Source organism: Drosophila virilis, chromosome 4 (genome assembly GCF_030788295.1).
Source record: "Drosophila virilis strain 15010-1051.87 chromosome 4, Dvir_AGI_RSII-ME, whole genome shotgun sequence".
In the NCBI taxonomy this organism is placed as follows: Eukaryota; Metazoa; Arthropoda; class Insecta; order Diptera; family Drosophilidae; genus Drosophila; species Drosophila virilis.
This window is the reverse complement of record NC_091546.1, coordinates 8,855,997-8,879,669: the sequence shown is the minus strand read 5'-3', so window position 1 is coordinate 8,879,669 and position 23,673 is coordinate 8,855,997. Positions and strand designations below refer to the sequence as shown.

General features: G+C 35.8%; 2 protein-coding genes across 9 annotated transcripts; both read left to right on the top strand.

Annotated features, from left to right (window-relative positions):
* The first annotated feature begins 1,628 nt into the window (after positions 1 to 1,628).
* Rsf1 (Repressor splicing factor 1) lies at positions 1,629 to 2,755 on the top strand. The gene has a single exon (XM_002052360.4). It carries the CDS (start codon positions 1,745 to 1,747, stop codon positions 2,339 to 2,341), a length of 597 nt encoding a protein of 198 aa, XP_002052396.1. The 5' UTR covers positions 1,629 to 1,744; the 3' UTR covers positions 2,342 to 2,755.
* A 3,052-nt stretch (positions 2,756 to 5,807) lies between these two features.
* Pten (phosphatase and tensin-like protein) lies at positions 5,808 to 22,817 on the top strand. 8 transcript variants are annotated; one of them, XR_011416540.1, is made up of 13 exons: positions 5,808 to 6,105; positions 9,127 to 9,391; positions 11,081 to 11,253; positions 11,310 to 11,454; positions 12,079 to 12,263; positions 12,330 to 12,437; positions 13,730 to 13,895; positions 14,016 to 14,125; positions 14,410 to 14,655; positions 14,712 to 15,072; positions 18,616 to 18,755; positions 20,503 to 21,413; positions 22,555 to 22,817. XR_011416540.1 is itself a non-coding variant. In XM_070208751.1 (11 exons), the coding sequence occupies exons 1-10, from the start codon at positions 9,187 to 9,189 to the stop codon at positions 18,708 to 18,710; spliced, it is 1,794 nt and encodes a 597-aa protein (XP_070064852.1). In that variant the 5' UTR covers positions 9,127 to 9,186; the 3' UTR covers positions 18,711 to 18,755; positions 22,555 to 22,817. The 8 variants fall into 8 exon arrangements, 4 of the variants coding, with proteins under 4 accessions (XP_070064852.1, XP_070064853.1, XP_032294632.1 ...); XR_011416539.1 differs by lacking the exon at positions 5,808 to 6,105 and having other exon boundaries at positions 18,630 to 18,755; XR_011416537.1 differs by lacking the exon at positions 5,808 to 6,105 and having other exon boundaries at positions 20,503 to 21,477.
* Positions 22,818 to 23,673: the final 856 nt, after the last annotated feature.

Here is a 23,673-nt window from a genome sequence, read left to right as displayed (position 1 = left end):
GGACTGCAGTCTCCTACCCTCTCAATTGAAGATGTTGGTTCCGCAGAAGAGGGCCCCACAAAGGCAACGACCACTGGATCATTGCTCAATTTCCGCAGAACTGGTCGAGGTGTTTGCCAAGGACAGTAAACCCGAGTCAGGCATACAGGTTTTCCCAGAATTCATGACTCACAAAAGTCAGCTTCGTAGCTGCACCTGAATTTCCAAAGCGTCTTTGTAAAGCTGATGTACATAGAGAAGATATTGTAAGCTTTCTCTGACATATTACTTCGTCAGATCAGAGAGCTGAAAGTTGCCAAAGCACCCCCACCGAAGCCTAGGACACGCTTGAACAATAAGTCCCAGGCGCGTCAAAATAACGGAAGAGCACTTATTCAGAGTAAACTGTTCCATTATACAGTCGGATGGCCAGTTGTGTGGAGTTCCGCTCATTAATATTGCAACTGAATGGGTCGGACGCAATTTTCTTTGCTTTAAGTTCGCTTAGAATGAAGCTGTTCCCCCGGGGAGACTCTTCTAGCATGAGGGAACCAGACTCGAAACTGCTTTGGCAGAACTACAAATTTTTCTAAATAGGTCCCTTCTGATATCGGGTAATGATATAGCCCCCTATTTGAGGTGCAAGCAAATCCCCACACCACTCGTGGAAGTCGGGATCCTGTTCAGGGCTCGTCAAAAATAACTGACTCATTAAGAACCAGCGAGAACTATTGCGTTCGAACTGCTTTTTGCAGCAAGTCAATCGCTATGCTGCGCAAGAGTGGCGAAACTGCCGCCGTTTGCAGTGAAAAAACAAATAATACTGACTGGAAAAGCACCAATATAATGAAAAGGGGTGAGTGCCTTTCTTAACATCTTCTGTGTAGTCAAATATATGTGAACCTTCATGTCAATATATGAGATTGGAATGGACTAGTCATATTTATTAATTGAGAAATTGTATTCATGCTAAACGCTTGTCCTGGAAGATTGCTCCTTTTTTGAGCCACTCAGATGTTGGCTTCAAGAAGGCTTGTGACAATACTTTGCCTCGACTGAAAATCTCGGTGGTGAAGAAAGAGGCTTAGTATTTACATATATGTATATATAAGTAAGGGTTTTTTGTTCTCGTTTGTACTCGAACATTTTTATTGCTAACTTGGGCTTCCCATCCGGCTCTTTGAGGGCGGTTCTCTGACTAACCTAAGGATCTATGGAGTCATTGATAAATATTGAATCCATCTTCTCTGCCGATAATATTCAAATACTCAACAAATATATTATTGTACTAAAAAAATACCCGATGCAACGAGTGATATAGCAACAATTGATATAATGATATCATGTCTTGCGCAGAATTTTGATTAATTAATTTAGGATGAACTACAAGAGTCAAGCTAGTCGAGATAAACGGGCTTCAAGTTTATCCCTTAAGTTCATTCGCTGAACATAAATGTGCACAAATCAAAATAAATAATGTCAATACTAAGATTGTGTCCTGCCACAATAATAGATATGAGAGAAAATTTGTTCATTCCACCGTTCCAAAAGGAGGGTAGCCTGACAGAAAAGTTGTTGAAGAAATGTTATTGAAATACTCGAATTAATTTGGTTGCACTAGTTTATACGGTAAAAATAGCTAATAAGATATGGTCACCCTGAATGAGAATTCTTGATGTACATACAAAAAGCGATCTAAAGTGTAGTACAGAAAATATTGATTTATAATTATCTGTACAAAGAAAGATATCATTGTTTATACAAAATGACTGATCAACGGGGGACTAGAGTTTATGTCGGTAATTTAACTGATAAAGTTAAGAAGGACGATTTGGAAGGCGAATTTACAAAGTATGGAAAACTGAATTCAGTATGGATTGCATTCAATCCGCCCGGATTTGCCTTTGTTGAATTCGAGCATCGTGATGATGCCGAAAAGGCATGCGACATTTTAAATGGTTCAGAACTGTTGGGCTCTCAATTGCGCGTGGAAATTTCGAAGGGTCGACCTCGGCAAGGCAGGCGAGGTGGACCTGGCGACAGAGGACGCCGCAGCGATGTCGGCAGACATAGCATAACAAACAGCAGTAGCAGCGGCGGATTCAGACAACAGCGAGGCTCCAGTAGCTCCAGTAGTCGCAATTTCGATCGCAGTTACAGTTCCGGTCGCTCAAGCGCCAGCTATGGCGGTGCCAGGGACGGAAGTACTAACGGATTCAGTCGTCGCGATGTCTATAATGGCGCAAGGGAAAGCAGCCGTTACGGTGGTGGATCTAGTGGATCCAGCTATGGCCGGAATGGAGGAGGACAAGGTGGTGGACGCTTCAGATCTCGGTCACCAGTGGGCAATCATCGATTCTAAAACCCAACCATTCAATTTGCAGCTGTTAATAGAACAATATTAAACGTCTGATACGACCCAGCTACCAAATGAAATCATTGCTAATATGTACATACATATTTTAAAAACAATTTTTAAGATTTGGTTTATAATCAATAAGGAATGCATTCTATTAAAACTTACTTCTATGCTAGGAGATCAGCTTTTGGAAAAATATTCGAATACTATTTATTTAACATACAAATTGCATCAAAGTAAATTTTTATATATTCAAATTTAAGAATTAAATTAGCCAACTATAAAAAAATAATTAAGTTACATATACTTAAAAAGAAAAATCAATATGGAATAAGTTTTTGAACGCCTAGAATACGAAAATCTAATAAAGTCAAATCCATATTTCATACTTACGTACGCAGAGTATAGTATATAGAACTTATATATTTTTTTTATATTATCATTCGTGCACATAAATTTAAAATGAGAACTTAGATTATCTAAAGGATTTAATACCCTTGCAAACATTTGCCTTGCGGTTCTGCAGTTATGTGAGAATAGTCTAGCTATTATAATATATATATATATATATATATATATATATATGCAGCCTAGTAGAATAGTTTGTCAGGTCAAGATATATTGGTAAAAAAAAACGTTTTTGATATAAGCAATTAGCAGCAATACTGTGTTCCGATGTTAGAATTTTTCACTTATGCATATATATATATAGGGGCATAATAAAGCTAATAAACTCCGAGTTTATTCAAGATATCCTGAAAAGCAAAATAGTTTTTCTTACATGTATCTACTTTTCGACCGATCGTTCACATTGACAGCGGTTCGATGTTGACAAGGCTTTGCATAAACATGAGTCATCACCGGACTGTGGGCGAGTTTATTTGCCAAATATTAGCAACTTTATTATATTTGACTGCACTGACGGCGTCAACAAATATTGGACTATCAGAAGCTAGCCCTAGTCGGATGTCCGCCAGTTTAATAATGAGCTTGCGCCTCGTGCATCTCCCATATGCTTCAGCAAATTACAATTACATTGTTTCATAGGGATCAGTGTCCAATTTAAACTCTTATTTTTGTCTTATGTTAACCTATATGCGAGGAGCATAGCAAAACTAATAAGATCTTCGTTTGGTCAAGGTATCTTGATAAAAAAATTTAATTTGCATATAAACAGACCGACGGACATGGCTATATCGATTCGGCGGTTGATTCGGACACAACAATGCTACCGGGTCAAACAATCGAGATGCTATTGCTATTAACGAACTAAATGAGTCAACCAGAGAATAATCGTATGCATTGTACTGAGGATTCTACCTCATTCCAATAGTTTCTATTATAGGATTAATTTAAGCATCAGCCAGCGTCAATCACCCGTGGAACATCAATTCCGCAGGCGCCAATTAAAAACACGACTTTTTGTTTGTGTCCTCTAACTTGGATTTGCACGAGGTCCCTTTCAAACCTCTTCTGTTCCGTGGATGGCGGCTCCCGGTTGTATAACTCCCGGTTGTATAACAAAAAGGTTAAGGGCTGGTTACCCCAAAAGGTAAAACACTGACGAAATGTCTATGTTCATAAACATGGTTTTTTCACTTTAAAGAGCAAGGTCTATTCCTTCCTCTTCCGTACGACGGCATTTACTAGTTGATCATATATTAAACCGCTAGACGGCCAGCTAGTGCCCCCAACAAGTCCCACCAGACTATGGCAGAGGGAACAGAGGGCCGAGATCGCGTCTGAGTTCGCTAACGCCTGTGGTACCAGATCAGTCCTCTGCTCAGAACTCGTAGCCTAAAATGATACTTTCAGATTTACTCCCATGAAGCTGAGGACTGGTAGTCCCGCACAAACATAATGTTCAATGAAGTGCTCATTCCTCCCTATGTTGGTACCCCTCATTCGCATTTGTTTCTCTACTATCCATCATCATACACACAATACCTTCCTCTAATTGCCAACGTCGCCTAGAAATTGAAGTTATAGCAAACTCATTAATTCTTCTAATCCTATCGCTAGACACTAACCTCCACATCCGACCATATCCCAAAGATCTCGAAGATTGGCTTACCTTGAACACTGACAGAGTACATGCTCCCATGTCGCTGCAGCCATATGACATGAGGAGTGAAACACATCCTCTCGCCGAAGGTTATGCTAAGGTATTTCAACTCATTTGCATACCACACATTCACTACATTCAGTCTGACAATGGGTGGTCGATCTCCCCTTTATTAGCATTGACACCGTCTTGTTTATTGCCGGACTGATCCCAACACTTTCCCATACCCATATTCCTCTCAATCTCAAGACGGGATCGGCCCGAGCACTTCGTTTGCTAGAGCTGCCCCAGCAAGGTCCCACGTGAAAGGGTCACAGATAAAACCCAGCGGGCAGTCATAAATCACATCTCCACCCACATTCACACCTCCCTATAGTACACGCACGTTTGCCAGAGAAATAGCTTTTCCAGAGAGCCAATTCCCGGCACCCACATTCACCCAACCTTCTTAATACAAACTCAAGATGCCTAGCACATGGGTGGGTTGTTCGGATGAGACCCCCTTTTACTACTGCTAATAATACTATCCATATAATTCTAAAGAGAGTATTTACAATAGAAATTCTCTGTCCCTGTTAATTTAATAACAAAACCATCTAAACTGCAATTAGGTCTATTTACGCGACTTAAGCCGTGCTGACGAAAATGTGATAGACAATTATATTTAGCGTTTACTCCTGCATCTAGCACCAAAATTCAATTACTTGCAGTTCGTTTGATCAAAATTCCCATAGATATTATTTTGCGTTGAAAACGTGTGCTAATAAGCAAGCTTTCATAAATAATACTCTCAATTTTGAGTTTAAGAAGCGTCGTTGTCCACTAAAGGGGTGACAACATTATTTTAGTTCGTGGTAGAGCCCAAATTCTCCAGTCGCCGAAACGTGGACATATTTTTGGTTCGGAACATGCGAATGTTCCACATTCCGCTTAACCGAGTCAAATTCGATAACATGATCGAACGTGAAATTATTGAGAGGTAATAACCAGTTCCCAAATATACGAAGTATAAAAATTCGCGAAAGAATTTAGTTGAAAAACTAAGTATTTTTAAATAAAATTTCTAAAAATTAAAGACGCGTAAAGTTCTTTTATCGGTTATGAGATGCTCGAGTAATGATCAAAAATGAAGGTTCACTTCCGAAAAAAATAATAATAAATATTACATTTAAATACTACATCATTAAAACGATTTTACGGCTCAAACGATCAAAACGAATGAGAATGGTTTAGCGAATAATGTTGCGACTCGAAGGTACAAGACGAATGATAACAGGACTCACGAACGATTAACGATAGACTGGACCTTCATTCGTTCAGATTAATAAGTAGTTCATTTGAACTTATTCAGAACGATTCGATACAACTCAGTACCATTAAAAGTTGACTGAATCACCCTGTGCAGTTCATGTTAGACATTATTATTGACAGACAACTCGAGAATTTACTTAAAAGTGCATGGGCTATTCTTTAGGTTTTTTATTATATTTTATGATCGTAAGCTAATAATGTCAAATTCGTTATTTGTGATTATCTGGTGATATATGTATATATGAGCGATAAAAAACAAAGTTTAAATTCCATAACAAAAATGTTGACATCTTTAACTCAAATATTAATAGCAATGAAAACAGCCCAAAATTGAATAAAATCAGTGTTAAATCTTCTGAAGGCGATAAAAAGGAGTTGTAGTGTGTTACATGTATGTACATACATCAATTCAAATTAAACATATGAAGTTTATATGCAAGAAAGAGTTGAACTTATTGTCTATATTTGCTTTGACATTCTAACTATTTGTTGGTGACGACTTTTGTAGTTTGTTTTTCTCTTACATACTTGCTATTCCCTTAGAATTGTCATAATTTTGAGACTGCTGGTATATGTACTTGCATGTATTTCTAAAAGTGTGTGAGTGTTGCGTATTTACATATATATACATATAAATATATATGTACATATATATATCTATACATATGTATTTATGCTACACATACAAGTGTCTTATGTACATTATGAGGCTATGTATATGGATTGTTTTGTAGTGCACATCAAAGAACCATAATTTGTTATATGTAAGTATTTTACAAGTTTCGCAGAATCTCCTTAATCTCTTGTTTAAAATGAACAATGTATACATAGGCACACACATAAGTGTGTACATACATATGTGTTCTGATAGCTAAATGCAAATGAACATGCAAGTTAATATATGTATGTTACCAAATGCATATATAGTTCGTTCAAAAAACCTTCAAGAATTGTTCAAAATCGTATACCTAGGCTTAAATCCAGTGGCGCTACTTTGAATAGCAAATAATTTCACTTTCCGAACGATTAATTTTGTTTATAGAGCTGAGCTCAAAAAATTGTTTAATGTGCAATTAAATCTTAGTAGCTACTAAAAAGTGTTAACAATTTGACTAGTTTATATGAACCCTTTTGGTATCCTTTTAATCGATAATTTAAGATCGGTGATACGCTTCGATTTCGCATACCCACAATATGCATCCTACCAATAATGTCTTCGTACAGACACTAAAATATTCTTTGGCTTCTTCTTCTTCCTATTATCCTAGCTGCATGCGAAATGCCAAAAAGTGCAACGGTGGTTTTCGAATGTATACATTGGCATTTTTGGCGTAGGTTTGTAGAATGGAGCATTTTTGATAAGTTCGACAGCATATATTGGTCCAAACTGCGTGGAGGAACGGCGGCCTATTTTTATTATGCAGTTCAAACAACGGAAAACTTATTCAGAAATTGCGAAAAATGTATGTCGCAGTCGCTCCACCGTACAATCTGTCAGTGGATCGTTTAAATATTAAATATGACTTCAGAAACAAGTGCACCCCGAGATTAGCAGAAATGCCGCGTAGGGGATGACTTCTGCAAATCTCGCGCACCTTGACGAAAATCTTTTGTGTATGCTGGAACGTTAGTGACATCCGCTAATATACATGCAGGCACAATAAAGAATTCCGACAACATAAAGTCCGTATATTCTTAGTCAGCATCAACAGCTTAGTTGATCCAGTAATATTCGTACTAACGCGCCCATCTCAGAACCTTTAAGAGCTATGGACTTGATGTTCAACGTAGGTCCTCCTAAGATCCACCCGCGCAGTACGAAATTGTTTCTAATAATGGTTAACTTGAATTGCCGGGCACAACAGACTAAGTAAGACGCATTCTCAGTCACAAAGACAGCTTAAACCTCCAAAACGTGTTCCTGCGATTTTGCAGATGCCCCGCGAATAATTCGTTAGGCAAGAAACAATAACAGAGCAATGACGGGGAACACCAGTCCATATACTTATTAAGGCTGGAGTAAGAGAAATCCATTTTCAAACTTGCTCGGCGAACTCATCACTAGAAGAAAGAGAACGCGCGGACATTTGGTTGCAAAAATTCTAGCTTGGTTTTTCGCTCTTTAGGTAAACGAATGGGGAAGTTGCAACGTGTTGATGTTGACACGAGCAACAAAATCAGACGCCAGACTTCAGCAAAGCTGGTCGATGGTGCTCAAAGTTTTTTTTTTTTTTTCGACTACATTGAGCGGAAAATTGTGTTACTTATGATCGACGCTTAATACTTTTCCTTAATCCATGCTCTATGACAATACAATTTTACCTTAAATACTTTTTATTGTAAGGGCAGATGAAGAAATAATACATGTGTATCCCCTAGCGCACCTTATCTAATAACTTTTATTTTTGCAGACTGCCACTGCGGTTTACTTGGATGAGAATCAATGCTAATACAAAATTTACTTAAATTGAATTATTAGTTATTATTTTTATTAATTCTCATTATTTTTATACCCTGAACCCATTAAAAATGGGTATACGGGTATTATGTATTTGTGCAAAATCCAAATGTATGTAACAGGCAGAAGGAAGCATCTCCGTCCCCATAAACTATATATATTCTTGATCAGCACCAATAGCCGAGTCGATCTAGCCATGTCCGTCTGTCTGTCGGTCCTTCCCTCCGTCAGTCCGTCTGTCCATCTGTCCGTATGTATGAACGCAAGGATCTCAGAACCTATAAGAGCTGGATACTTGAAATTGTAAATGTAGGTGCTCCTAGTGCCTGTGCAGATCGAGTTTGTTTTCCGATAATCGATAACGCACTCCGTTTCCAAGCAATCGATAAAGTACGATATCGATATCCTGTTTTTTTTGGCAATTTTGGTAAATAATAAGAGCTAGAGTCACCAAACTTGACTTGGTTCAGGGTATCCCCTAGTCTGGAGCTCCCGACTAGGACCTCTTACTTGTTTGGATTATAATTGATATATGGTTAGTGGTTAGTGATTAAAGTTATATTTATATTGATCATGTATATATATATTATTATTATATATATATATATATATAGTTTAAATCAGTGTAGATTTGCGGTAGTGCATGTACGAACGTTTAAAAAAAGGGTCTAAAAAAGAGAGATTTCATAAAGATAATAATAAGTTGTAACTGAGAAATTTATCATCCATACAGTGAGCAGTTGGAAGAAGGAGCACGGCTGCGTGCAACGTGTGTGCTTGAGTGGGTGTATTTTTACAAGGCTGTTTTAGTGTATGCCCATCCATAGCCCTATTGACTTGAGAAAACTTTAGCTTCGTATTGTAGTTGATTGTGCATTAGTAACTTCCATATTTATAGAAAATGTAAATTAGTTTATGTTGGTAATACTCTAACAATTTTTATAATCTTTGCAGGTGTTGCATGTTCTCAACAAAAATGGTTTATTCAGGAACGCTTGTAATAAATATATTGATATGACGGGACATATTAATAATGAAACAGAAATTGAAGCATATAGTTATAATAAAAAACAAATTATAATTAATAAAAGACAACAATCATCATATTTGGAGACCAATATGGCAAACACAATATCTATAATGTCCAATGCGTTACGAAATGTTGTGAGCAAAAAACGCAGACGCTACAAGGAAAAAGGATTTAATTTGGATCTTTCGTGTAAGAACTACTTTCGCAATATTATTTATATATTATTAATGGTTAACAATATGCAAACCATATTAAACAGCATCATTTTAAGAGATTCCATAAAAATACCTAAAACTATTTAATATAAACGTTTTCCATATATTACCCTATATATTAATAATAATGCCTGGTGGGTCTATCGGATATTCTATTTTATCTTGTAATTAATCGATCACATAGGTTTTTTTTTTTGAGAATTCACTTACATCTACCAAAAGGAATGTGCTGCTTGGCTTTCTGAATGGATATTAATACAAGCTTCTGAAAATTCGTTTTGAATCAGAGAAGTACACTCTGATCTCTAAGAAAATATTCCTTGGATATGGTCGTTGACCTAAAGGATCTCCCTATGGAATTAGCTTTTTAGGACGTAAAACGGAGCTCCTGCCATTCTGTGCAAAGTCGTACTTTGAATAGATCACCCGCTATAGCGATATAGCAGCCAAGCCTCCCAACCGCCGACAGGAGGCTAATAAACCGTTATATCGGTACAACGGAGCTAACGGTGCAGTTGGTTCAAAAGTTCTGCTTATCTGGAGCTCATGATGCGATGGTGTTTGCTTTGCTGGAGACTCAACTTCAAGGGAAGTCAGATTTCTCTGTTGTCTCAGCTCGTAATGCTTGACTGACATCTCAGGCGCTCCCAATGACATCTTATCTGCTGATCCGTCATTGGATTAACAGGCTGGCCAACACAAACTTCTTGGCTAAATTAGCTGAAAGTCAGCGTACCAATACAATATATCCCGACGTCGTTATCAGCGATGTCTAATGAGCTTCATTTGTAATACCCCGAAGTTGGAAAATCAACTACCTAAGTGCCCGTCTCCGCGATGGTGCTGCTGTTATCATCCGGTCGGTGTATCTACCGTCTCGCCACCGTTCTTGTTGCCTACATCATGTTGATGACTGCCTCGGAAAAGCGTGAGCTTTAATAAGCTTATATCGGTGTTCCCCGAAAAGCTCTGGAGGGGGCTAGCACTGTTCCTGGCAGTCCAAGCGTAGTGGTCAGACAATCCCTATCGGAATTTCGCTGCAGTCAGTCTGGTGTGCCACAGAGCTGTTACTTTGGGCCACTCCTGAACACTGTGGAACACAGTGGATCTTTCCATTGTTAGCACTGTACTGTTAGCACTGTACTGAAGACGGATCATCACAATGAAAATGACATATACCTTTGTGTAACTTATTTTCCGAGAACTACATAAAGACTAAATGAATGCGTGTCACAGTGGTTTCTGCGATTTCACCCGCAACTGTGGACATATGGCGACAAAGGTGTAACTTTCTTTATAATGGGATCGAGCTAGACAGAATTTTGAATGAAGATTAAATCGAGCTTTTTTTTTTTTAAATAGCTCAAAATATATTTTTTAATGGCATGACTAAAGAAAAACAATGTTTTTATATCCTGAACCCATTGAAATATATCTTATATAGATAAAGGTAAAAATATCACTTCCCATAACTTGGTCAAAACTCAACCGACTTCCACAAGGTTTGAATTTTTGGTATGACCACTTAACCAGCTTGGAATCTATATCTGGCAACGTTATTCTTGGTCAAAATTCATATGAAAATGGTACCCTAAAAAATACTAATACACATGGGCAAAATTTAGGATATGATTACCAATGTGTTTTATTCCTCTTATTTTAGATATATGCCCTAATATTATTGCGATGGGGTATCCTGCGCCAGACATATTCGAAGGCATTTACCGAAATCGCCTAGATGATGTTTATAAATTTCTGGAGGAAAATCACGGAGATCATTACAGAATATATAATTTATGTCAAGAACGGAGCTACGACATTAATAAATTTCACAGGGTTAGATATAAAAAATATAATATTGTCAAAGTTTGCATACAAATTTACATTTCTAGAGAGTTGCAACATACCCATTTGAGGATCATAACCCTCCTACCATTGAGCTGATACAACGTTTCTGTCATGACGTTGACTCCTGGCTTAACAGAGACCCGTTAAATGTCGTAGCCGTGCATTGCAAAGCTGGAAAAGGAAGAACCGGTAAGCAAAACTGTATTTTTATATTACAGTATTACTTTTGAATTTTTTATAAACTCGGTTCACAAAAGAACTAACGAATGTTAGTTTGAATACTGTACTTTTTGAGGTCTAGTTTTTTTTAAAGCTGTCTTAGAGCGCAGTTTGACCAAAGGTGCAACTTCTGTTTACCTCCTTGCCGTTTAAACTGTGCAATGTTCATCACTCACTCCTATTATCACGTGTGCAAAGGCTGTAGTTGCCATTGCCATATGTTACACGTGAATTGGCTAGTTTATGTTTGTATTTACAATGTCCAACAACATAATTGTATATGCATATACCTTTAGTCGGAATATGCAAGATAAATGAAGTAGTAGGGTATATTCTAATCGAGTATTTTCGACTCTTGCAACCCCTGTCAATAAACGTTTTAAGCGTTTTCAGCTGACTTTAAATGTATTACATGTTGGTTATATGTTTCTTAATCTTAACGATATTATCCAAATCAAAGCCATCGATTCGAAGTCTAATTTGAGTATTGAAGAAGACCTAAAAAGTTAGCACCATCTTTAATGTGGATTTCCATATTTCTTAGGTACTTAACAAAAATAAAGTTCTTTATTTTTGAAAATTTATATTCAACAGGTACAATGATATGTGCATATTTGGTCCATAGTAAATTGAAGAAAACAGCGGATGATGCGTTGGCCTATTATGACGAAAAACGTACAAAAGACCGGAAAGGAGTTACAATTCCATCTCAACGTAGATATGTTCAGTATTATTCAAATTTAATCCCAGGTGTACGATATGAAGTAATAAGTCTTTATGTAAGTATGCATTTCAATTTGTCTGTAAGATTCCCTCATATAATTTTTTTCTTTCATTTTTTAAAGATTTGTGAAATCCGTTTTACCGAGACAAATTACTTGCATAATCTTGGTACAGTGCAATGTTCAATTTCTGACAGGCAAGACTCTTCAACAGACAAACTTAAGGCGCATGTAAGTATACACATTTGTCAAAACAATCTAACATGTTTGGGTTTTGAATGTGAAATTATATTAAAAAAAACACAATTAATACTATCAAGCAAATACTTTCTTTGGGTTCGTGGCTACGTAAACGAGTCCATGTATACGTTTGTTTCTATGCTTTTGTTTGGAATAAACTACCTTTTTACTCTGGACTTGAATAAGTAAAGAAGCAAATTGCCCAGTTTTAGAGACCTTTTCGTTTATCCGTTTATCAAACTAGTCATGTCCGTCTCTCCTCCTCTTTGTTGCAAATATCGAATTTCCGATTAGGTTGTTTGACTATATATCGGGAGATAGATGGAACTATGAAGTTAATCAAGATCGCAATTTACTCGAATAATCTGGGGCCAATAGAAGAATAAGCACAACAACTCAGAGACCCGACATTGCAATTAATATGTTGTCTGAATTTTAGTTTATTGGCCGGGCAATGATGTTCCTTTAAGAGAACTCGCAAGAAACAGTAGCTGACTTATTGTCCCACCTGTCAAAAATGCAAGAATACGGCAAGATACTGTTGCAATACCAAAATAAGCATAAATACTTCCAACAGGCAGCCCAAATAGGTATGACGACTATACCTGGAAACTATCTACACGCAACGACCTCGGCAATTCTCTGGAGCAGCCTCTAGAACAGCTACTAAAAGTAAACCATATCGGCCTATTGGGAGGAAGGCTCACCTTCACAGACACATTGTACAGCTTATGTAAAATCCAATTTCGCTCGCAGAGTAGTCGTACTATACCAAGAGAACACTTTCCTTATATGGCGTTATGGTTTGGGGTACAGCTTTCTTGCAATTGGTTGTTTACCGCGGAGACGCAGCTCTGTATACTTAACGAGAATGCAAGTATATTCGATACTTTGTGTTCCAGTGTGAAAAATTTATACTTGAAAATTTCTGATTCCTTTTTTGAAGTGACTAATCTCTGGAAGGCTCACGTCTATCAGTTGTTAACTGTTATCTATGGTATACAACATATTCGGATCCTTAATCGATTGTTGCAAGTGCCCTAACGTGCTTTTCAACTTATTTCACAAACATAAGGAGCGATTATAAATAAATTTAAGAGTTTCAGCTTTGTTAAGAAAATTTCAGAAATTTCTATAGGTAGGTTAATAAATAGAAGCGCATTTATCTACCCAGGACATCTATTTAAACATTATGAGTACCAGTTTCTGCACGTTTTGTTTTCGTTTTATGTAGTAAGTACATGTATTATGATTCATTGAATATTATTTCTTCTTTTACCTAGGAACTGAAAACTTGGACAATTGATTTTCAAAAAACTTTTATATTGGATATAAGTAATTCACCCCTAACAGTTTCTGGTGATATTAAAGTCGAACTTACTCAAAAATCATCAAGGAAGATGATTTGCCACTTCTGGGTTAATACATTCTTTTTGCAAAATAATGCGGGTATGTATGAATTTATATTTATATTTTTTTTTAGCACATAAGTTTTAAACATAAGTGGGATGGATTTTTCAATTCTGTGGTGACAAGCTTTAAATGTTTTCTTGATATTGTATTTTTTAGCTAGCAGCACCGATGAAAACACCGATAAATTTACGCATACCTTAATTAAATCTGAAATTGATGGTGCACATAAAGACAAAGATCATAAATCGTTTTCGGAGGATTTTAAGGTAAACACTAAACACTATTTACTCGTAACAAAAAAAAGATCCATAAGAAAATTTCGCAATGTTTAGACCTGCTCAGTGGAAATTGCGGTTCAACGATTTTTAAGTGGAACCTTTAAGTGTCGTCTGATCCGTTTTATATATAATTTCAAGTCCTAAATAGTCTTTTTTTTGTTTATCATCGGATCTGTTTCAATCTCATTTGCCAATAGCATGGCCGGATAATACCCGCTGGTATAAACATATATAACAAAATATAAACTTGACTTTCTTTTTGGTACTTGCAGATCTCTCTTGTATTTATAAAAGAAAAAAAATGCTTCGACAGTATAAACGCTGAACCGTCTGCAGAAAATAATTGGAGCCATAATCGAAGCTCGGATTTTTTTCCTGGTGATAATGATAAGAATCTGAACAGTGAGGGTTCTGATATAAACTCTCCGTCCTCAAGTCGTTTGTTCGAAGGTCCATTTCATACCAGTGATGAAATAGGTGAAACAAAATCGCACCTAATAGAACATAACAGAAAACTTGTAAGTGTAATGTGTTAGAAAAAAAATATCTAAAGATATAAACGTATTTTTGTTAGACTAAAAATCAACACAAAAAATCAACTATCTCAAAACTTCCTGCGTTGACATCTAAACGAAAACAGTCTTCATCAAAATGCCCATTAAGCGTTAGTAATACTTCGTCAGGCAAGGACAACAAAAAGCTGCATATTTTTAATCAACCGTCCGCTATACCATTCGATAAAGTGCCAATAAGGAGGCATCACAATAAAATGTATGAAAAAACCTCTGATAGTCGACGTATATTTGATCGATGTAATATTTCCAACCTTTCTGGCGGGGATAAGATCTTCGAGCAGAAGTCATACAATAATTGCAAACGATCATCTTCTGACTTGAATCAAACTGGTGAAGAAGGAGATGAAGATTGGGAATCCGGTGAGTCAACTGTTCACCTACTAACACCAAAATTACAATCATTACTTTTAGTTTACCTTGTACCCAATTTATCAATATCGGAAACAACAAAAAAAGGCAAACATTTTGCTTTAAACCAATAGCAATTACAAATAATTTTATCTAGCTCCTACTCAAAGAGTAATGTATATAAAATAATTATATTTTTATTAAGATAGATTTCCTTACTGCTTATTAAATTTTTTTAACGGGTGACCGACCTCCAATCAGTCAGTCAGTGTTTGTACAGCCAACGTTCGACTGGCTTTTATTCAAAATTGGGTGTAACTAGTTCTTATAAGCTCCACGATATGCTCAAAAAAAAAAATCGTTATCTATTTTAATCGATTTCATCTATATGTGCCAATCCATTGGCGATTAAAAACTTGGACCTAAGTTAAAAATATCAAATCTCGAGCTCTTATGCAAAAATCACTGCGTTTGGGGAGTTCATAGTAAGTAAGTTACAGTACTATCCGCAACCTCCCGTCACGTATTCTGCCCAGCTCCTAGTGCGAGGCTTGCCTGGATTTTCCCAATCAAGATTTTTATATTTGAAATAAAGGGCTTGTGCAAATTTAGGTAACAAGCAGAATGAAGCATCCCTGACCTTATTAAGTATATTTATTCTTGTTTAGCATCAAAAGCCCAGTCGATCTATCCATGTACGTCTGTCCGTATGCATGCAACGCGGTGATCTTAGAATCTAGAACACTAGAGACTTGAAATTTTGGCGACTTGTGGTTGAAAAGGGCATGTCTTGTATGGAGGTAATCCAGTTTTAATGAAAAACAAAAACGCTTCCCGATTGAATATACTTTTTTTGAATGAATAATTGGATGATCTAGATCCAGATTTAAGATAAACTTCATTGTTGGCAGTTCACTGATGATTTGGTCAGCTTTTGGATATGTTGGATATAGAATTCTTGGATACTGAGCTGATTGAGTTTGCGGGTAACTTGTTCAGGGATGATGGAATCTTTCAGCAAAACAGCGTGCCAAATCACACTGCCAGAAAAATTAATATGCTACTTTCCAACAGTGTTGTTTGAAAGAGAGGGATCAAATAGACCCCTAAAACGCTTGTCAGCACCGAGCCTACAAGACCAAATAAGGTCATATTCGCCAAGGGCGAATATATGAACTAATAAAACAGATGAGAGGCTCTAGTCTTGAGTTCCTGACTAGGGGATACCCTGAGCCCTTTTCTACCAACTCCAACAATTCATTTTCAACGAAAAATAAACGAATCAAAATAGCAGCACGTACAAACAGCAGAGAGTACAATACAATCACATTTGCAATGCTGTTTGGAGAATTTAATAAACACGCGCATCAATGTATATCTTTACACATATACAGAAATTTTTGGAATTTGATGCCGTTATTTAAAATAACTTTTGCCGATTTTTTGATCGTTTCTTTTTTCTATCTTAATGCACTTTTCAGAAGTTTATCTTATTGTGCATAAATAAAGCTTTGGCTTTAATAGGTGGGCCTCATCTGTGGGGCAACAGCGAATAAACGAGATCAATAGATCGACTCGGCTATTGATGCTGATCAAGAATATATATATTTAACGAGGTCGGGCATGTTTCCCTTTGCCAGTTACCCACATTTGGCACAAATACATTATCCCCTTTTACCCAATGATTGTTATCTTTAAAATACATTGATAATCTGTACTATGTACATATACTTATTTTCTAAGTCTTATTATTTATTATTTTTTGTATGAACATATTATAATTAGTTTCTTTTAATTTTGTTACTAATGAGTAGTACAACAGATTTTTTAATAAATTGTATGCATATACTTATTTCCCTGAGGTACAATACTTTTGTTCCTTTATTTGCACATTCTTCTATCCATCATTCAAAGAACGTCTTCACTTTGTTTTGAATGATAATTGTCAATTAAAACCAGCCTGCAAATTATTCTGCAAGTCTGCACACTTATTGGCAACTTTGTTTGTTGTTGGAATTATATTGAAATAGTCCACAAATTGCGAACAGTCAGTCGTGAGGGCTTCACACGTGCCGCACAGTGTGTGGGTTAACCAGTTGTGTAACCAGTTGGCGTGGCTAAAACTAGGTGTGATTGTTTCGACGTCTATTTCTGGGTAATGTAGGTGGTACTGCGTCCACGATCCATTCATTCTTATCCTCCACATTGGTATCAGCTGATCGATTAAACTTCCACTGAGTTGTTGTGCGAACGATGCTTCACTTCACGTGTTTGGTTTTTGTGAATAAGGTTGTCAACTTTCCTTTAAATCTGTTTTCTCTCTCCTGGAGCACTGAAGAATTTGTGCGCTGAGCGCGATATGCCTTAGTCGTTCGGCTGACGCTCTACCCAATGTTACTCTCGCAGGGAGCAAACGTTAATGGGGCGCTAGACTCACGAAATAAACTCGTAACACCTTATTTCTTATTAGATTCCTTTGTATTTCCACGTTTATACTTTTTGCACAGTACGTTGATCACGGAGATTGTGTTTCAGAACAATCAGTTTTATATTTGTAGATAACATATACTATATGTATAGAGCATTAGGTTTTTGAAAATATTTTTAAGCTATGACCAGAAAGTGTTTTTAATTTTGTTTAAGTTAAGATGGAATTTGGGACGTTTTAAACAAATTTCTGGTGTTTGTTGTGAGATTCAAAAGTATCTGTGCCAGATTGGTATATAATAGTTAATTTGTTATCCCACCTCTGCAGAGGTATACATATTTTCTGTATTTGCATTTACAAATAATATAATAGCCTTGTGCAATTGTATGTAACAGGCAAAAATAACCTTTTCCTTTTCCATAAGCTATATATATATTTATTGGCTTTAACAGTGTTCAAAGTGTCCGCACCTTTGTTCGTCCGTATTAACGTACCGATGTCAGAGACAATATGAGCTTAGGAATCTAAAATTTAGAGACTTGCCTTGTTTCCATAAAATCAGTAAAAATCGATAATATTAGCCTTTTCGGAGATATACAAATATATGCAATGATTGCACTCTTATTTAATATTTACGTATTTGCGTGTTTAATACCTTACGGATTTTATATGATTGTGCAAATGTACTTATATAAACATATAAGGTATTTGTGTACGATTTCATAATATAATAATATTTAAGTTCGTTAGGTTGACCAGAGCAATCTTCCTATTTATAATTAATGTTGTGGTCTTCAGACAAATTTGTACTTGCTGTTAAATTATTCTCCCCGCGAAGCTGGCAATCGCTAGCTTCAAAAATGTATTAAGTCTACAAGTGAAGTCCCTGAGTTCAGAAAACGCTTCGAATGTTATAAAAATATTTAGCAAAACAACCCATTACAACTCGTCCAACACTCTTACAATAAAAAAAAATGTTCATCATGGTAATCCAAGCCAGAACTAATAGGTTTGGTAACAGCCAAGTTTGTCTACTAAATACCAATATTGTAAGTTGTTTTATGATTTATTCTGCGATCTATAGTCAGAGTAAGTTGTTATGTATTAAAAAAAAATGAATTTCCAAGATCTTAATTTACAGAACTATGGAGCTAGCACAACCGGCCTACATAAGGAGACAGATTTCAACAATGTTCCGCCGAGTTCTGAGAATTGTTACTAAGGCCTGCTGTATCTACCTTAAGCAGCAGAGTCATCAAAAAATGTGGTGAGTGTCTTTTGCGTAGTCACCAAAAACCCTTTTCCACATTGTTGGAAGATTGACTAAGAAATATTTGTAGATTTGTGGCCTTATTATATACATTATATTTAGAAAAGATAGGCAGGAACGTGGGGATAATATATACGTACATGTCTTACCTGTAGCTTTTATCGGACTTACCTGCTGGAGTTTCCGATTAACTGGGGTAGTAATGAAACCAAACATAACAACTCCAAGCTTCCTTGTTGGTAATTACGGTTCAAAAATATTTTGCGCTTTAGTCTTTCGTATGCATACTTATGTTGGCCTGTTTATTCATACATGTTTGTACATGTGCACAAAAAAAAACACTAAAAAAAAAACATTAAAAAAAAACACACTAAAAAAAAACACTAAAAAAAACACTAAAAAAAAAACACCAAAAAAAAGCACACAAAAAAAAACAAAAAAAAAAGCACAACACTACTAGCTGAGGGTGCAAATCTGCAGAGCCTACTTGACTTCTTGAGAATCGAGGAGTAGAGCACTTAATAGAAATTCGTTATATTTAAATATGTAAAACAGCGACAAAAAGGCTCTGCGTTTCGTATTAGACATAGGTCAATCGATTTTCGTAAAGTTTCGCTTTTGGCTAATTTTGGCATCTATTTTGTCATCCTTATCTGGAAACATTAATCTTAGTTAAAATTCACGTGAAAATGGCAACTATTAAATATCCTATATAGACACATAGGTCGTAATTCCCACTCCCTTAACTAGGTTAAATTAAACTAGCCGATTTTCATAACGCTTGGGTCTTGGTTAATGGTTTGATCTCTAGATCAATTTCGAAACCTGCGACAGCACATTTATTCAAGAGCTCTATCATATATGGCTACGTCTAGTGTGCCATAATGAGAACAATCTGACTTGACAATTTAAATAAATATATTTGATATTACAGTTTTATTGTTTGATGTGGGAAGTAAAAATTTAAAAGATTCGGCTAAAATGCTTAGATGTATGCGTTTGGAAGTTTTACTAAAGAAGAATCAACAAATAAGTGAGGATTTTACTTCATCCAATCAGACTTATTGAGAAAAATCTTATTTATTGTTTTATAAGAATCCATTTTAAGATGAAAGTCCCACAAGAGGACTTATTGTTTGTGTAATGGTAATTGTAAGGTAGGTTTATTTTCTCTTATTTTATTAGTTTTATATTTCCACTATATTGGTAAATAACTTTCGATTATTGGTGTTTCATTCTTTGAAAAATAAGCATTTTTTACCAACCATTAACATTTAAAATGCACTTTGCTCCTCGCATGAAGAAAATGAGACCGAAAATTAAATATTTTCAACTCGTTCAAATTGCTCCACTCAAACTTGGAGTAAACCAGTTTTTCTACTGTCGCTGGTTATGCGAAATTGGAGGCAGCATTAGCTTTTAGCCATTTTATCATATTTTTTATGCAATGTATGTGTTAATTTTTGTAACAGACAGATGAAAGTGTCCGTCGTGTCATGGATGTCAGTCTATCTCTCCGTCTATCCATGTGTATGAACATGTATGAACACGTCGATTTATTAGAGCTAAATAGTTTGAAGATATTCAATATAAACCAATGAATTTCTACAGTGTATAGTTCCATTGTTAACACCCTTATTAGTTAACGATAAATTATAGATTAGTAACTTTTCTCTATGCTATTATGCAAACAAAAGACCATACTTTCTTCTTTTTATTGAGCGCTTTTCATTTTTAATTTCAGATTTATATCCGGGGTGATATCAACATCAACCATGACAAGAGGTGATAGCACACCACTCCACACTTTTTGGCTGCCATTATGTTATTTATTTATTTTTAAAATGTAAAAACAACAAGCTTGTACAGTGTATGTTGTTAAAGATAAGTTCGAGAAAGCGGTTATTGTTTTAGACTAAATTAAAAATAAGAGTATAATTTTAGCTCAAAGAAAAGCCCTGTCACTGTATATTTTTGTAGCCTTACCTAAAAATAAAAGCTAAATTAAATAGTACTGTTTGCAAAGATGTACAAGTAAGCTGCATAGTGTTGTTCCACTTCAAATTCGATTACCTGTTTTAGTTGCTGTGGCCTGTGACTGAAAAATTCATCAATATAGAGAACTCTCTCACACCCAACGATTTAAATTCGTTAAGGTGTAAAATCACTGAGTTTTATGAATTTTATAAACAGATTACAACAGGCGTGGGTTAACATATCTATTATTATTGTTATTATTTTTATTAATATTTTATAATTATTCTCAAACTAAATTAATCGAGATTGCACGAGAAATGATTGGAAAACTGTTGATTTCTTATAATTACTTTTACAAGGCACTCGTTTACAAGGTGAAACTGAAAAGCTCACTTTTAAAGTTTGTTAATTTTGATAATTGGCTCAAAAACAATTATGTTAATTTGAGGTTAAGATCAGAATATCAAGAAAAAATCGTAGGAACCTATCGGTTGATAATTGACTTCTTTTTGTAAAATATTTTTTTGTTTTAAAAACGTCTTGACTTTTATATGAAAAAATGTTTGGTTTTTATACCCTGATCTCTGGGAAATTGGGTAATAAATTCTGCGTCAGCGTCATCAGCTGAGTCTCGCGCCTTACGAGTTTCCAACAATCGACAAGTTGTCCCGTTTTCAGGCAAGTCTGGGAAATACTGTATTATATAGCTCCAATAGGAACAGTGCGTTCGATATTAATATATGTACGGAACACAGTTGGCTAAGTATTGATTTCTCGCATAATTCCTCTATATTCGTAATTGGTATTTGTCCATGTTACCATATTCGTGTATGTTTTTAGTAAATATTTTTATGTCATTTTTGTGTCTGTTGCTCTTATAATTCAATATCTATGCTCAAAAAATCGAGGCTGATAATCGAATTACATCGGTTTGTGCAACGATTTAAAACAATTATAAGTCCCCGTAAAGGAAATAGGTTGCTAAGAAAGTGGATTATAGTTTTCCACGATCTGAATTTTTTTCATATTTGTGTTTTTGCAATTTCATCACTTATATAAAACGGTTTGTCCTGACTGACTGACCGACTGACTGAGTGATTGGTGTTCAATGTACAGCCCAAATCGTAAGAGCCATGAAGCTGCAATTTTTACTCTCGTTACCGCATGTGGTGAAGGTGCACGCTGAAACTGGGTTTTTGGAAATTGTACTCGCCAGTTTGGAAAAATCAAGAAAAATGTTTTTATGAAACTTTTGTTTTAACATTCCGCCTCAAACTCATTTTCAAAGATATTTGTTCGAATTCAGGTTTAATCCGATTTGCTTTAAACTTATTTTCTAATGCTTAATAAGAACTTAATGAAGACAGTTGGTTCTTTATTCTAGTGGCGATTAATATGCTACTGTTGGTTTTTAATATTCCACCGCAGTGTACTTGATGGAAACGTAAAATCTAAAGTGTATAGCACCAAACTTTCCTCGGGCAAGACCGGACAATATTCGCTTGTAAGAAATATATGCATATAATAAATGTGTGCAAATGCGTATGCTCATTCCAACAAGTTATTTGATTTCTTCCTTTAAAGCATGAAAACGAAAGTCTTATAAGTAAAATTTGTTTAATGCAGAAACGCCTCTTTGCTCTTATTTCATAGAGCAAAATGCATTTTCTGCGAAATATTTGAGAAGTGGATCTGCCCATTGGCAAATTGAAACTATTGTTAATATTACAGTATTAATCACTTTATCGATATTATATCATTGAATCATTATTCTCGAACAAATGTCTAAGTAATGCATACGTTTATTATTATATTGCAGGTGAATCAACATACCTTTAAATAAATTGTATTTTGGACCTTCTTTTCTCGGAGATCTACAGATATTTTAATAATAGCTGCTAACATTTGTTTTTATAAATGTATCTGAATTTGTAAATATATATTTAGATTTAAAATAGAATTATTATTATAAATTAAATTTCTTTTTGGATTTGTACTTTACGACATTAAGTAAGGAAAAAATAAAATAAAATTCGTCTTAGTTTGTTATACAAATGAGCAAATTGATACAAGTACATTTTACGACATTACGTTTTATTCATATTTCAATTTAGAACGCAAATCGATGTCTGCTGATCCCGCCGAAAGAACGAACGCCGACGCTACAAAGTATCTACATTGCCCAATGTCCAAAGATATTTTACAACAATTTAAAGCTGTTTTGTCTTTAGATACACCTCAAACTAAGTTGCCTACCATTACCCAAAAATCAAACAGATCTACCTTTCAGAAGCTAATTTCAAAGTTTGCAAAAAGTTCACAATCTTTCCGGTTGCCCACAACGGCTTCACCCTGCACCTCCCCGACAAAATTTGTCGGAATTCGAGGACCAAGTAATGGATCTGACGATTTGTACGCAACAACTTTATGGTCGCAGCGACAGCAGCCCTCTGCAGTTTTTACTTTATTGTATTTTTAGTCCCGGTAGTAAGCAATCAAAATAAAAACTCACCTGATTTAATGATGCACTGATCAATCATCCAACACTTTACCTCAATAGTCAATTTATTCCATGTATACAGAAATTCGCGCAGTTTTGCGTTAGCTACGAGTTGAAATAAGCCACAGCGCATTCAAAAATGAGGTGCATTGACTGGAGCTCTATTTGGTATGTCTGGCTTGTAGAAAAACGGTTCACAATAGTCAACGACCGAGACTTCAAAAGCTCGTCAAGCACCAAAATTTTCTTTAGGCAGATCAGCCAATTTATACTCTTCGAATCGAGGCTTGGACGGAAAACATCCCACATATGTTGCTACAGCTTTAGATACGCTCGATCTTTCATCAATACTGCAACCGAATATGACTCAGAAGGATCCATGGACCAGCGAGTAAGTGAGTTCTGGGCCTCCCTACCGAGCAAGAGGTCGGCCAAACC

Bases quoted from the DNA above. Each gene is read 5' to 3' on its own strand.
- Pten (XM_070208751.1), top strand. From the start codon at position 9,187: ATGACGGGACATATTAATAATGAAACAGAAATTGAAGCATATAGTTAT. The intron at 14,126-14,409 runs GTAAACACTAAA...TGGTACTTGCAG, and splicing joins CGTTTTCGGAGGATTTTAAG to ATCTCTCTTGTATTTATAAA. The intron at 14,656-14,711 runs GTAAGTGTAATG...TATTTTTGTTAG, and splicing joins TAGAACATAACAGAAAACTT to ACTAAAAATCAACACAAAAA.
- Rsf1 (XM_002052360.4), top strand. From the start codon at position 1,745: ATGACTGATCAACGGGGGACTAGAGTTTATGTCGGTAATTTAACTGAT.